This window comes from Chiloscyllium punctatum, chromosome 10, assembly GCF_047496795.1.
Source record: "Chiloscyllium punctatum isolate Juve2018m chromosome 10, sChiPun1.3, whole genome shotgun sequence".
Lineage (NCBI taxonomy): Eukaryota > Metazoa > Chordata > Chondrichthyes > Orectolobiformes > Hemiscylliidae > Chiloscyllium > Chiloscyllium punctatum.
Genome location: NC_092748.1, coordinates 20601709 through 20617924, shown reverse-complemented (window position 1 = coordinate 20617924; position 16216 = coordinate 20601709). Strand labels below are relative to the sequence as shown.

Genomic DNA, 16216 nt, shown 5'->3' with positions numbered 1-16216 from the left:
TGAACAATAGAAACCAGTGGGGTGGCACGGTGGCTCAGTGGTCAGCACTGCTTTAGGTTAAGTAACCCTTTAGATTTTGTCAATGGTCAAAGACAGGAGGGTATAACTGTGAGTCAGGTAGGTACAGGGTATGCAGAACGTAGCAGTGGAGACTAGTGACTTTGTCTAACTGTTAGGAGGTACTTGCCACCAGTAAGGATGAGATCAAGGACTGCAGGGTGGATGAGCAGACTGACCATAGCATGATGGTGCAGGATGCCATTCAAGTGAGGAGTCTGAATGGAACGTGGTAGTGTTAGAGAGCAGCATAATCAAAGTGACAGATACTGTTCTCTGCAGTGGTTTCTGAAGGTTGCAATGCTCGCCCAGAGCTGGGATAAAACCCATTTCCTCATGACTAGAGATGTATTTGGAATGAGAAGGTGGAGGACCCAGTTGTAATTTATCGTGCAGGAACCAAGGACATAAGGAAATCTAGAAATGATAATCTGCCAAGAGTTGAGAAGTTCAGTCAAAAAGAGTAGCAGAAAAAAAAGGAGGTTATAATAAGTAAACTATGGTGGAAATTAAGCTAAATGGTTTAGATTTAATTGCATTACAGTAACAGGCTCATAAAATAACTGAAATTGGAAAATGAATATTCCAGGTTACACATTTCCAAAAGGGAGGCAGAACGGAATACAGTCCAGATAGTAAAGGATGACTTAAGGTTAGTACTTAGAATTGCACAGAAGATTAGCAGGTAGCATTAGTATGGTGGAAATGAAGAATAATCAGGGACAGCAGTCACGGATTTTGTAGCATAGTCCATATAATAATTGTGGAGGACTTTAATGTTCGTATAGTTGGGATAACTCAAATTGGCAAAGGTAGTCTGGAAGATGTGATTGTACAATGTTTCCATGACCAAGTCACCTAACCTGCATATCTTTGGACTGTGGGAGGAAACCCGCACAGACACGGGGAGAATGTGCAAACTCCAAACAGACAGTCACCTGAGACTGGAATCAAACCTGGGTTCCTGGTGCTGTGAGGCAGTAGCGTTAGCCACTGAGCCACCGTGCCACCATTGTACAATGCTTCCACTGCAGTTTCCTAGAGCAACACTGGCGGCACGGTGGCTCAGTGGTTAGCACTACTGCCTCACAGCACCAGGAACCCGGGTTCGGCTCTAGCCTCAGGCGACTGTCTGTGTGGAGTTTGCACGTTCTCCCTGTGTCTGTATGGGTTTCCTCCCACAGTCCAAAGATGTGAAGGTTAGGTGAATTGGCCATGTTAAATTGACCAGAGTGTTCAGGGATGTGTAGGTTAGGGGCATGGGTCTGGGTGGGTTACTCTTCACAGGGTCGATGCGGACTTATTGGGCCAAAAGGCCTGTTTCCATCCTGTAGGGATTCGATGAATACATTGTAGAATCCACTAGAGATAAAATTCCTTTTGATCTGGGAGTGTGCAATGAAGCAGGTTTAGTTCGTAATGTGAATAAAATATCCTCTGTGAAGAAGTGATGCAACACAATTGAATTCCACGTTAGCTTTGACAGCAAAATACTCAGGTACTAAACAGGAATCATACACATAAATGGATTACATAGGTATGAAGGGAAAAGTGGCCAATGTTAACTGAGTAGGTAGACCAAAAGATATGGCAGTAAATAAACGGTGGGAAACAGTTAAAGAAATTATTAAAAATCTTCAGTAACAATATATTCCATCAAAAAACAAAAATCAGCAAATAAGATTCATCTATGGTCTAGTCAGGAAATAAAGATAATATCAGATGAAAAGAAGTGGCTTCACATCATAAAGTATAGCAATAAGACCCGAGAATTAGGTGTGTTTTTAGAAACCAGCAAAGAGTAACCGAAAATTTTATAAAAGATGCAAAAGCCGAACAGAAGTGAACTAGGCAGGAATATGTATAATTTCTTTGGAACTGTCGAAGTTTTCACAAGAGTACAAAGAAAGGAGCCTCGTGGCATGGTGGCTCAGTGGTTAGCACCGCTACCTCACAGTTCCAGGGTCCCAGGTTCGATTCCAGCCTCGGGCGACTGTGTGCAGTTTGCACATTCTCCCCGTGTCTGTGTAGGTTTCCTCCCACAGTCCAAAGATGAGCAGCTCAAGTGATTGTCTATCTATGTGGAGTTTGCACATTCTCCCTGTGTCTGCGTGGGTTTCCTCCGGGTGCTCGGGTTTCCTCCCACAGTCCAAAGATGTGCCGGTCAGGTGAACTAGCCACGCTAAATTGCCCATAGCATTAGATGCATTAGTCAGAGGGTAATGGGTCTGGGTGGGTTACTCTTCAGAGGGTCGGTGTGGACTGTTGGGCCAAAGGGCCTGTTTCCACACTGTAGGGGAATCTAATCTAAAGTAAACATTTGTCTCTTAAAGGCAAAGACAGGCAAAGTCATTGTGGGGAATGAGAAAACGGCAGAGACAATGAACAAATATTTTTTATCTGTGTTCACAGAAATTCTCTTCTTGAGAAAAAGGTAGCTAAGACATCAATAAGAAACAAAATCAACTCGAGGGAAGATATTAAAGATGCTTAAGGGATTTGATGCTAACAAATTCCAAAGAGATCAACATTGGTTATGATTTTGCAAGATTTCCTACTTTGAAAAATGGTCCCAGAGGATTAGAAAACAATATTTTAAAATCAAAGTATTCAGACATATTACAGCATACTTCCCAGGCAGACAGAACACAATATCTAGCCCAGAGGTAGAGACATTATCACGACCCCACAAGTAATCCCAAACAGATTGGAAGTGAGCACATTTAACTCCATTGTAAAGGAAGGAGGGAGAGAGAAAACAGGGAATGGGACAGTTAGCCTCATATCAGCTGATGAGAAAATGATGAATCCTATTAATATACAAGTAATCACCTGGTAAAACAGACCTGAGTATTGTTAAAATAAAGTGCATTTTGTTGAAGATTTCATCTTGCACTCCTTAGGACAATATGTAATAGGTGACAGCCGTTTGCTGGTTCATTTATCAGGGAAATGCCATGACTAATCAGTTATAACTTAAACAGAACTTGGCAGTTAACTGTCAGTCATCATTCTCGATGGCAGTGCCCCTATTTGCTAACCAATTTGTTTTCCAACCAATCAGCACTCTTCTCTCATGCAGCATGCTATTTTCCCCAAACTTTGGTATTCTTCTGAATTGTCCTGATGAGTGGAATTTAAAAGCTTCAACACAATGTATTTTTTCAGCAACATTAAGCAATCTTAAAAATGCAATGGATCACATATGGCAAGACAGTGTGAACATGCCTTTATGCTTTTACAAAAGGGAGGTTGGGTTTAACAAACTTATTACAGACTATTGATGCTGTAACAAGTAGGATGGACAAAGGGGAATCCGTAAATGATCTTGCTGATGTCTCTTCATGGTATAAAGTGGGCATTGACAAAGATGAAGTTTAGAAACTGCCTGATTAGAATGTTTCTGATGGAACGCACCATTCTGTGATGAATTGCATTGATCAAAGCGGCCAATTAAAATGAAAGTCCAGAACTCTCATTGCCCCTAGCATTGTTGGATACAGAGACACGCAGACTCCATCTGCCGAGTGCTGGTTAACTCCACGTGATGGCGATTATGTTAGAAGTTGTTTCTTTGTAATACGGTTTCTGATGTACTTAAAACAGCACTTATCAATACCCAAGATGTTTTAAAGCATGTAACAACCATGGAGATACTCATGAGAATAGCGACTGTTGCAATATAGAAAGCGCACTAACCAGCTTGCACAAAGCTCAATCCCACAACTGTGACACCGAATCAAAGAAACTGTCTCAATGTAAGCACTGTCCAGTTTATCAAACAGGGGGTGGGGCCAGGTCAAAGCCAGTCCCTTCTCTGAAATGGGAAATGTGATTCAGAGATTGGAATGGTGCCCATTCAGTCACAATTCACAACAATGGTGTGGAGTCTAATATTATACTGAGATTCTGCATGTCACTGGCAGGTGTGGATTCCACCATGACCAACGTCCAAAGGTCAGAGCTAAAAAGGAGGCTAGTAAGGGGATTACTTTGGAAAATCAAACACACAGGCTATGAGAAGAAATCCATGCCATTATAAATCCATGAATAGGGGGTATTATGACTAGCTTTTTCAAAGAACACAAAGGTGAGATGGTTTGTACCCTTGTCCAGAAGCACTGACAAAGACTGTAAAAGCAGGCGAATGAATGATCCCAGTGCATCCCATTCGGCCTGAAGCTGGCTTTGCTGTTTTTGTGCAAAGTTGTGTGTTTTGCGATTTGAGGAATGCACGGTTATAGAGGAGAAACAATAACATTGACATTAATGTCATAGAGTTAAAGGTAAAGTCATTGTGGGGAATGAGAAAACGGCAGAGACAATGAACAAATATTTTATATCTGTCTTCACAGAGATGTACAGCATGGAAACAGACCCCTCAGTCCAACTCATCGATTCCAACCAGATATCCCAAATTAATCATGCCCCATTTGCCAATCCTTCCTATTCCTATACCCACCCAGATGCCTTTTAAATGTTGTATATGTACCAGCCTCTACCACCCCTCTGGCAGTTCATTCCATAAAGCACTTGGCTTCAAAGAAATATGAGGGAAGCTGACCAAATGCTTGACAGAGGAATTCAGTTTCAAGCAGTATCTTCACTGATTTGGGGGTGGGGTGGGGGGAGGGGGGGGGAATGGGTAGGGCTAAATGTGGAGGGGGGTAGAAAGCCAGGGTTGCTTATAGCTGTCTGAACATCAATGATAGGAGAAGGGAGGTTGGAGGTGTGAAAAAAGCTAGAATCTGAAACAACGTAGGCAGGGGAGGGGTAAAAATGTGATAAAATCCTTGTATGCGGTGATTTATTTTGATGGCTATTCCTCATGAGAGTACAAAACTGTTGTTTTGAACATTTTCACTGAGAAATGGGGAACAGGGGAATAGTCCGCTCAGTCAGCAGAGGACGTTTCCCTCCTACAGCGCATTGAAAAGAATTATAGGTTTAGAATGACATTAGCGCCTCCCTCACAATGGGGGTACCTCTGAGATAAATAACTGAGGAGGCACGTGAGAATTTAAATAGGCCTTCACTTTAATAAAACCCTCAGTCAGCAACAAAAGCAACACAAAAGGTACTGTTGTTTGCTATAATTTCACTGAAGGTGATCTTTGAAAATGAAGTAAAGTTTGCCCAATTTGGGAGAAAGGGTGACCAAGCACTGTCAAGCTCCTATATATTATGCTGAATGGGAGGGCCATTATCTCCTGCAATCAAGGATACTTCCTTAAGTGAGACACACACACACAACACATTAATGGAAGGTAGCACAGATAAAGATCATAATTAGATAATCGACATGTAAATGAGTTGCTCGTGGACACTGAACTAAAATTCGCAAGCAGCAGCCCTGCACAGTGGCACAGATGGAGATGAAGTGTTCCAGCGGGGTGGTGGGGGTGGGGGGGGGTTGCGGGGGTTTGTGGTCAAAACCAAGGCTCGTAAATGTAAGCCAGTCAGTAATAATTCCATCAGCAAGTTCAGAAAAAAAAATCTAAACCCAGCTATTAGTGAAAACTGGGGATATTGTTGAGGTACAGGATCAGCCTTAATCCAGAATGTTGCACCAGGCTCGAGGGGCAGAATGGACCACTCCTGTTCTCAGGTTCCTGCACTACAGCAGGTGGGGTGGTGATTAGCCCAGTTGCATTTAAGATGAAGTTAGATAAGCAAATGAGGGTGAGATAAAGATGGATAAATACGGGAGGGAATATAAATACCAAGATGGAGCGGGATGCTCAGATGACCTGTTTCAATGCTGTATATTCTAATTAATTCCACAGAAGAGAACCAACGATTTCACCAACCTTTCCACCATCGGCATTATACTCTTTCTCATCCACATCCAGCAATCTGGCCAAGCCGAAGTCCGTGATCTTAATGTGATTCGGTGACTTTACCAAGACGTTCCTTGCTGCCAAGTCTCGATGAACCAGTCGCCTCTCCTCCAGGTACATCATTCCCTGCCACACAAAAATTCACATCCATTTTAATTGGTTCATGTTTTTGGAATAACATACAAAAATAAAGTGTTGAAAGATATTGCAGCAAGGTTTCAGTTCTAGTCAGATGTACTCTCAATCTTTTGAGTGATTTGGAAAATTTTCGATAGCTGCAGCTCCAAACGTGCCCCCATTTAAATAGCCCATTGATAATTATAGCACTTTGATGCTATCAAAGATTCAGCAACATGAGATTTCAGTCTCTGTCCACGCTGACATATTCATTCCCTTGTTTTATCATCCAGATCCAAAACAATAAGATGCCATCTAGCATCAGAGGATGAAAGGGTACTGTCTTATTTAGATCGTACAGAATTACAGAATATTTAACACTTAGTCTTGGCCTTCCTTGAGTCAGTCTCCTTTATTATCATAGTGTCATACTTCCCCAAGTCAATCTGCGCCTGTAACTCCTTATTTACCATACTCCATGCATTTACAATACATGCACGTTAACTCTGTTTTGGATTTCATTTCTTTCTCACTTTTGGAATTCATTTACACTTATTTCACCTATAAGCCTCCCAGTCTCTACGCCAGTGCCAGCTATATCCCCAAATATTTTATGAACTATGGTATTCTCCTGTAGTTCCCACACCCTGACCAAGTTATGGCACACTTGGCTCATCATGTCCATACTGGCTCTTCAGACAAACTTTATTACCTTCCACCAATCTTTTGCTTTCTCCCCAAACTCTTGCACATTATTTCTATCCAAGTAACCATCAAATGCCCTCTTGAACACCTCCACTGAACCTGCCTCCATTACATTTCCAGGCAGTGCATCAATACCCCAATTACTCACTGAGAGAAAAAGGTTTGGTCTCACCTTTCGTTCTATTTGAAATTACCTTATATCAATGCCTATTCTTGTCCCTTTTACAAGAGGGAACAGCATCTCCCTGTTTATCCTATCCAGCCCCTTCATGGTTTTGGAACCCTCTATCAGATCTCCTCTCTGCCTTCTCTTTCTTCAGGGAGAACAGTCCAAAACCTCAAGTCTCTACAGCTGGGGGTACCTCCTTCACATGGTCGTCTGGGAGAGTTGGGGTTCATGACTTCCCTTAGCCAACTTTGCTCACCTCACTTTATTATGTTTGCCCTTACTTTACCTTATTCCTGTTATTTCTCAGTTAATACCTGCTTACAAAAAATCAAATTACACTTTTTGATTCACGAAGCAATCAATGCAGAACTTCCATGTGATGTTGCTGTTTCATGCTGTTCCCCAAACTGGGTGTTCTCCCAGAACTGTAGCTGTTAAGCCTGTGTCCTCACCTGTGTTGAAGCTGGAGAGCTCAGTCCTCAACCTTGGGCCTCAATTTAACCTCTGAGGCTGGCAGTTATCATTCTCCCAAGCCAGCCCACATGTTCATCACTAATGTACTAATACAATCACATTCACGCTTACACTGATGACACTCCAAACACCTTGGCCAGTGAAAGTGGAGCAACAGGTCGCACGTGAAGGCCAAATGCTGGTTAAGGGCTGAACTACAGTTGAAGCATCACGTTCTCATTGATTGCCCAGTGAAATTGAAATGGAGTGACACTTCTCGAGGTGAAAAGGGATGGAAAGGTGGGAATGGTGACATACAAACACACAAATTAGGATCAAGAATAGACCACTCAGCTCCTTGAGTCTGCTTCACCATTCAATAAGCTCACTGCTGATCTAATTACTCTATACAGTCATTTCAACAACCTCTCCATAACCTTTCACTTCCTTGCTGACCAAAAGTAATCTACATCTGCATTAAATACACTCAAAAATCTGTCCCTACTGTGATGCTCATATCTTATTCTGGTACTTTGCAGTCTGTCTTCAGGTATCATTGAGGAATTGCTCAGGATTTGTTCAAGATTGACCCTGAAGGTTTTTTTCATCTTTTGAGAGAAGTGTCTGAATGCTTGGAATATGGGCATTGCGAGCAGGACTGGCATTTATTGCCCATCCCTAGCTGCCCGTCAGGTGGTGTTGGTGAGCAACACACCTTCCAATGTTTCTTGCAGCTTATAGGCAACGCTGGCTGTTAACCATCTCCTTGGACAACCACTGCTGCCTGCGGGTTCAAGGGACATGCACAATGCCATTAGGCAGGGAATTCAAATGAAAGAGCACATATATCAAAACCAGGGTAGTGTGGTGCTTAGAGGGTCTGAGATAGTTCCCAAATGCAGGCTGCCGTTGCTCTTCCATGTGGTAAGGCTCATGAGTTTGGGAAGGGCTGTTGAAGGAGCATTGGCGATGTGCTGCAGTGCATCTTACATAGAACATAGAACATAGAACAATACAGCGCAGTACAGGCCCTTCGGCCCTCGATGTTGCGCCGATCAAAGCCCACCTAACCTACACTAACCCACTATCCTCCATATACCTATCCAATGCCCGCTTAAATACCCATAAAGAGGGAGAGTCCACTACTGCTACTGGCAGGGCATTCCATGATCTTACAACTCGCTGAGTGAAGAACCTACCCCTAACATCAGTCCTATATCTACCCCCCCTTAATTTAAAGCTATGCCCCCTTGTAATAGCTGACTCCATACACGGAAAAAGGTTCTCACTGTCAACCCTATCTAACCCCCTAATCATCTTGTACACCTCTATCAAATCACCCCTAAACCTTCTTTTCTCCAAAGAAAACAACCCCAAGTGCCTCAGCCTTTCCTCATAGGATCTTCCTACCATACCAGGCAACATCCTGGTAAACTTCCTCTGCACCCGTTCCAGTGCCTCCACATCCTTCCTATAGTATGGCGACCAAAACTGCACACAATATTCCAGAAGCGGCCGCACCAGAGTCTTATACAACTGCAGCATGACCTCAGGACTCCGGAACTCAATTCCTCTACCAATAAAAGCCAGTACGCCATATGCCTTCTTCACTGCACTATTTACCTGGGTGGCAACTTTCAGAGATCTGTGTACATGGACACCAAGATCCCTCTGCTCTTCCACACTACCAAGTAGTCTACCATTAGCCCAGTAATCCATCTTTTTATTACTCTTACCAAAGTGAATCACTTCACACTTAGCTACATTGAACTCCATTTGCCACCTTTCTGCCCAGCTCTGCAGCTTCTCTATATCCCGCTGTAACCTGCCATATCCTTCCTCACTGTCTACAACTCCTCCGACTTTCGTATCATCCGCAAACTTGCTCACCCAACCTTCTAACCCTTCCTCCAGGTCATTTATAAAAATGACAAACAGCAATGGTCCCAAAACAGATCCTTGCGGAACACCACTAGTGACGGCACTCCAAGATGAATCTTTGCCATCAACTACTACCCTCTGTCTTCTTCCAGAGAGCCAATTCCTAATCCAAACCTCCAACTCACCCTCAATGCCATATCTCTGTATTTTCTGCAGTAGCCTACCATGGGGGACCTTATCAAACGCCTTACTAAAATCCATATATACTACATCTACCGCTTTCCCCTCATCTACCTCCTTCGTCACCTTCTCAAAGAATTCAATAAGGTTTGTGAGGCACGACCTGCCCTTCACAAAACCATGCTGACTATCCTTGATCACATCATTCTTATCCAGATGTGCATAAATCCTATCCCTTATAATTCTCTCTAAGACTTTGCCCACAACAGAAGTGAGACTCACTGGCCTATAGTTACTAGGATTATCCCTACTCCCCTTCTTGAACAAGGGAACCACGTTTGCTAGCCTCCAGTCCTCTGGCACTACTCCTGTAGACAAAGAGGACACAAAAATCAAGGCCAATGGCTCTGCAATCTCCTCCCTTGCTTCCCAGAGAATCCTAGGATAAATGCAATCAGGCCCAGGGGACTTATCTATTTTCACCCTTGCCAGAATTTCCAACACCTCTTCTCTACATATCTCAAAGCCATCCATTCTACTTATTCGTGCCTCAGTATTCATATCGACAACAATGTCCTGTTCCTGAGTGAATACTGACGAAAAGTATTCATTCAGCGCCTCCCCAATCTCTTCAGCCTCCACACGCAACTTCCCATTACTATCCTTGATTGGACCTATTCCTTCCCTAGTCATTCTTTTATTCCTAACATACCTATAGAAAGCCTTAGGGTTTTCCCTCATCCTACCAACTAAGGACCTTTCATGTCCCCTCCTTGCTGCTCTTAGCTCTCTCTTCAGGTCCTTCCGGGCTACCTTATAACTCTCAATCGCCCCTATTGAACCTTCACGCCTCATCTTTACAAAGGCCGCCCTCTTCCATTTAACAAGGGATTCCAACTCCTTATTAAACCACGGCTCCTTCACACGACCCTTTCCTCCCTGCCTGATAGGTACGTACTTATCAAGGACACTCAATAGTTGCTCCTTGAACAAGTTCCACATATCAATTACGCTCTTGCCTTGGAATCTACTTTTCCAATCCACACATCCTAAGTCATGCCTCAACGCATCATAATTTCCCTGCCCCCAGCTATAACTCTTGCCCTGTAGTACACACTTATCCCTCCCCATCACGAGACTAAAAATCACCGAATTGTGGTCACTGTCCCCAAAGTGCTCACCTACCTCTAGTTCTAATACCTGGCCTGGTTCGTTACCCAGAACCAAATCCAGTATGGCCTCACCTCTTGTTGGCTTATCTACATATTGTGTCAGGAAACTCTCCTGCACACATTGCACAAACACTGACCCATCTAACGAACTTGAGCTATAGCTTTCCCAATCAATATCAGGAAAGTTAAAGTCTCCCATAACAATCACCCTATTACTGTCACTCTTCTCCTGAATCATCTTCGCAATCCTTTCTTCAACGATTCTAGGACTATTAGGAGGCCTGTAAAAGACTCCTAACAGGGTGACCTCACCTCTCCTATTCCTAACCTCAACCCAAACTACCTCAGATGGCAAATCTTCATCCATCTTCCTTTCCACCGCTGTAATACTATCTTTGACAAGCAAAGCCACACCCCCCCCTCTTTTACCCCCACCTCTGACCCTACTAAAACATTTAAACCCTGGAACCTGCAACAGCCAATCCTGTCCCTGATCTAGCCATGTCTCCGTAATAGCCACAACATCGAAGTCCCAGGTACCAACCCACGCTGCGAGTTCACCTACCTTATTTCGTATACTTCTGGCATTAAAGTATACACACTTCAAGCCACTCTTCTGTTTACAGGCACGATCCTTTAAGATTGATACCATATTCCTACCCTCCCTACACTCCAGGTCCTGCACCCTAAAGTTACAGTCTGGGTTCCCATGCCCCTGCAGAGTTAGTTTAAACCCCCCCCAAGAGCACTAGCAAACCTCCCCCCAAGGATACTGGTGCCCCTCAGGTTCAGGGGCCACGAGCAGGCATACAGTAATCTTGTTTTTTGTCTGCCCACCTTGGTTCCACAAACCTTAATAAAACTCCATTGTCCATCTTAAATTATCAGTTGACTCTAAACCCCAGCAGCTTCATGAGACAAACAATTCCAGGTTTTCATTACCCTTTGTGAGCAGAACTGCCGATGAACTCCTAATAAATTTGCTCTAACTTGAGGCATTTGTCCCTTGTCCTAGATTCCTTTACCAGTTGAAGACCTATTTAATTGAAATCTTTAAACATTGTAAACACCTCAATTGGGTTAAACCTTAACCTTTGATACTCACAGAAATAAGTATAAGCCTCATCTTTGCAACCTTTCCTCTTAACTGAACACTGCTTGATCCACTGGTGCAGGCGACAATCATGCCGACCAAATGTCAGGTATGAATTGGACTGTGATCTGAAGAAGACTGGCATCAGATTCAAAGTGTCAACTTACAGAGGCCCAAGTGACTACAGTGAGATTTATGGCAGAATCGGACAATAAGTCCATCTCAAGGCTGGATGCATCGCACTCCAACTTTTCTGCATTTTCTGAATGGTGAGGTGAGTCTCTCTCCAGTTAACAGTGAGTTACCAATTCAGGGGAAATTTCTGCTTGTTAAGGGCCATATTAACCTGACAACTCGCCTTACGAATATTCAACTCCCGATCTTACCGAATACATCTAATAAGTTCGATGATGAGAATTTTCAGCATGGAAGTCAGGGCATGTACCTGGCAACTTCAACTTGCTGCTTGTTTTAAAAGGCCTTCATGTTAGAGACCAGGCACCAACATCTCAGGGCACGTCTCATGGACAGGCCACAAGCATTCCACGTTCATGGATACTGGCATTCAACATCTGCCAGTCTCTCAGAACCATTATGGCACATCTCTGATCCACTTCTTCGCTGCACTGCTGCACCTTGGGCTACACCAGGAACTTTCATTGTCGTGCTGTAGCAAGGACACTGCACGCTCAGAGACTTACACCAAGCTCACGGACTGAAACAGGATGGATCTGTGGGCATCTCACTCTCACATTGCTCACTTGCTGTCAACCTGCCTGGATGGTCACAGCATCCCTGCCTTGCACATCCTTGCCTTTGGTTCCATCCATCAGAGATACCACGCTCACATTACGTCTGTCTTGCCATGCTGTTTAGTGCAGGCGCAATGCTAGGAAGCTTATCATGGTTGTAAATAGTCCTCAGTCAAGTCAAGGGACTTTGATCAGGGGATCCTGGCACAGTAAGTCAAGGGTGGCCTCCAGTACCAGTCTAGGGTCTTAGAAATTGTCAGTCAGCCACTTGGGACAGTCAGAGTTAGGATGCTCTCCTCATAAAAGGGTGAGAAGACAAATGTCAAGCTGTCCACCACCCATCCTGAGTCTTTCTGTCCTGTAATGAGACGGAATCAGTATTGAGGGAGTTAAGGTGGGTGACACAGCCATTACTGTTGGTGCAGTTGGAAAACGTGTCCCGAGCAAGTGAGGTGGCACGCACAGATGTCATGCAGGGATAGTGGTGTCAGGAGTTGGCTTGGGTGAGAGTGAATCAGGGAAGGTGTTGTGTGAGACTAGCAGAACATGGGTCTCGGTGGGGGGAAAATGGGTGCAATAGAGTGAGAGTGAGGAGTCGGAAAGAAGATGGTGGCATGTTCCTTGGAGAATTGGAGCAAGACATTGACCTTCTTCCTACAGTTGCTGGGCACTCCTCCAGATCACGAAAACAGCACTGAGCTAGGTGGCAACCTCAGATCAGGCTGGCACGATGCAGTGTTGTGGCCTCCACTACTGGTCCTGGGGGAAGAGGATGTCCCCAATTTCCGTCAACCTATCCATCAGCATCCCGGGTCCCCTCTCACAAAGTGAGGTGCTGATTTCTCTCTGCCAATGTCCAGGGTAAATATCAGGGGAACCATGCAGGGCAGCTCTGGACTGACAGTGCTTGTCCAGGCACACAACAGGCTGGTAAAGGTGGTGCGGGGACAAGGGACACTGGTTTCTTGGCTGAGATCTGCTGAGTTCTTTGGGGAATGATGCATTGTAAGATGGAGATAAAATTGGACATGTGGGATGTCACAGCAGTGGGGTAGAGAGTTACTGAGGTGAGTCTGGTAAGATACACCGAGAAATCTCACTCGGGCCTCATAATGAGGATCCCTCCCAAAAACTTAACGCAACTTGCACTTATCGAAAAAGATGCAAGTTTCAGTGTCTGCTTCCCTCTCCACAGACATGGCCAGACCTGCTGGATTTCTCCAGCCCTTGCACTCTTATTGTAAATTGAACTATTGTAAATTGAGTTAGTGAATTATTATTCTCTCCTTCCACATGTCTGAAAGGTAATGGAAGTGGCTAAATCCAGGGCTTTGTTTCGAGAGCAAACTGAATCACAAATGTGCTAACACCCACTGGGGGATCATTTTCACCATTCAAGCCTGGGAGTTAATCTGGCAGACACATCAATCAGCTGAAGTATAATTGAAAGAGTCACTTGCCAAGACCCTGCAAACTATACTCAACGGAGGCTTTGGTGACTCAATACAATAAGTGCCAGAAGTGGCGATAATCTTGGTCCTGTCGATACTGAAAGCAGAACTCAATCAAATAACCATCAAAGTGACATTTTACAAAACTGACATGTTCAGTAATGGGTAATACAGAGAGAAACAGGAGTTTCAGAACCTCCTCAAGCAAATAAAGTTCAGCCACAACATTAGGTTATAAACCTTCAGTCATTCAGTGTACAGTCAGGAATCTGAGAAAGGAAGTCCTGAATGTATCTAGATGCCTTTCACAACCTCAGAACACCCCAAAGCATTTCACAGCCAATTTAGGAGGGCAGATGACAGTATTTGCAAACAGCACAATCCCACAAGCAGCAATGTGACAATGATCAGATTGTGGGCTCTAATGATATTGGTTGAGGAGTAAATATTTGCCTGGACACCTGTGTAAAACCTCCTCACGGTAATTCAAAATAGTGCAGTGGGATCCTTTACAAATCATCTGAAAGAAGGATAGTTATTGTCAAAGTAAGTTGTTGAAGTTCAGTGAGGAAAATGTGAGCTCACTTGGATTGGAGACATGAGCTTGTGAAGATGATGATGCCATGTTTGGATTGTCTTCCATTATCTGTATAATGGTTTAGACTTTTTGTGTACATTTGACAACTATGTTGACAGAATCGGGTCAGAAACTGACAGTTTCAGAATGTGAACTGTCAGAGGAAGAAGACAACTTATGTTAGGATGAGACGTGCAGGCTCAGTTAGGGCATTTGAGAGTTGGACGTTAGCCAGGAAAGACCTAAAGAAAGAACTCTGAAGAGCCAGGAGGGGACATGAGAAGTCATTGGCAAATAGGATCAAGGAAAACCCTAAAGCCTTCTATCGGTATATCAGGAATAAAAGAATGACTAGAGTAAGATTAGGACCAATCAAGGATAGTAGTGGGAAGTTGTGTGTGGAGCCTGAGGAGATAGGGGAAGCGCTAAATAAATATTTTGCATCACACTGGAAAAAGACAATGCTGTCGAGGAGAATACTGAGATACAGGTTACTAGACTAGACAGGATGGAGGTTCACAAGGAGGATGCGTTAGCAATTCTGGAAAGTGTGAAAATAGATGTCCATGGGCTGGATGGTATTTGTCCTAGGATTCTCTGGGAAGCCAGGGAGGAGATTGCAGAGCCTTCAGCTTTGATCTTTATGTCATTGTTGTCTACGGGAATAGTGCCAGAAGACTGGAGGATAACAAATGTTATCCCCGTGTAATTATAATCCAATGAGCCTTACTTCAGTTGTGGGCAAAGTGTTGGAAAAGGTTATAAGAGGTAGAATTTATAAGTATCTAGAGAGGAATAAGTTGATTAGGGATAGTCAACATGGTTTTGTGAAGGGTAAGTCGTGCCTCATAAACCTTATTGAGTTCTTTGAGATGGTGACCATACAGGTGGATGAGAGTAAAGCGGTTGATGTGGTGGGTATGGATTTCAGTAAGGCATTTGATAAGGTTCCCCATGGTAGGCTATTGCACAAAATATGGAGGCATGGGATAGGGGTGATTTAGCAGTTTGTATCAGAAATTGGCTAGCTGAAAGAATACAGAGGGTGGTAGTTGATGGGAAATGTTCATCTTGGAGTTCAGTTACCAGTGGTGTACCACAAGGATCGGAATGGAGTTTAATGCAGAAAGTGTGAGGTAATTCAATTTGGGAGGAGTAACAGGAAGACAGAGTACTGGGCTAATGGGAAGATTCTTGGCAGTGTAGAAGAGCAGAGAGATCTCTGTATCCATGTACATAGATCCCTGAAAGTTGCCACTCAGGTTGATAGGGTTGTTAAGAAGGCATACAGTGTGACAGCTTTAATTGGGAGAGGGATTGAGTTTCAGAGCCTCAACGTCATGCTGCAGCTGTACAAGCCTCTGGTGCGGCTGCACTTGGAGCATTATAGGAAGGATGTGGAAGCTTTGGAAAGGGTACAGAGGCGATTTACTAGGATGCTGCCTGGTATGGAGGGAAGGTCTTACGAGAAAAGTCTGAGGGACTTGAGGCTGTTTTTGTTCAGAAAGAAGAAGGTTGAGAGGTGACTTAATTGAGACATATAAGATAATCAGAGGGTTAGATAGGGTGGACAGTGAGAGCCTTTTTCCTTGGATGGTGAAGGCTAGCACGGGGTGAGGGGTCATAGCTATAAATTGAGAGGTGATAGATATAGGACAGATGTCAGAGACAGTTTCTTTACTCAGAGAGTCATAGGGGTGTGAAATGTACTGCCTGCACCAGTAGTAGACTCGCCAACTTTGAGGGCATATAAATGGTCATTGGTTTAA

General features: G+C 43.9%; 1 protein-coding gene across 4 annotated transcripts in view; it reads right to left on the bottom strand.

Moving 5' to 3' along the window:
* LOC140481932 (receptor tyrosine-protein kinase erbB-4-like) overlaps positions 1–16216 on the bottom strand; it is a 1043042-nt gene that overhangs the window by 114990 nt on the left and 911836 nt on the right. For all 4 annotated transcript variants that reach the window (XM_072578639.1, XM_072578641.1, XM_072578642.1 and 1 more), the window contains one exon: positions 5868–6023. In XM_072578639.1, coding sequence (XP_072434740.1) covers positions 5868–6023 — 156 coding nt within the window. The remainder of the gene's footprint in view (positions 1–5867; positions 6024–16216) is intronic.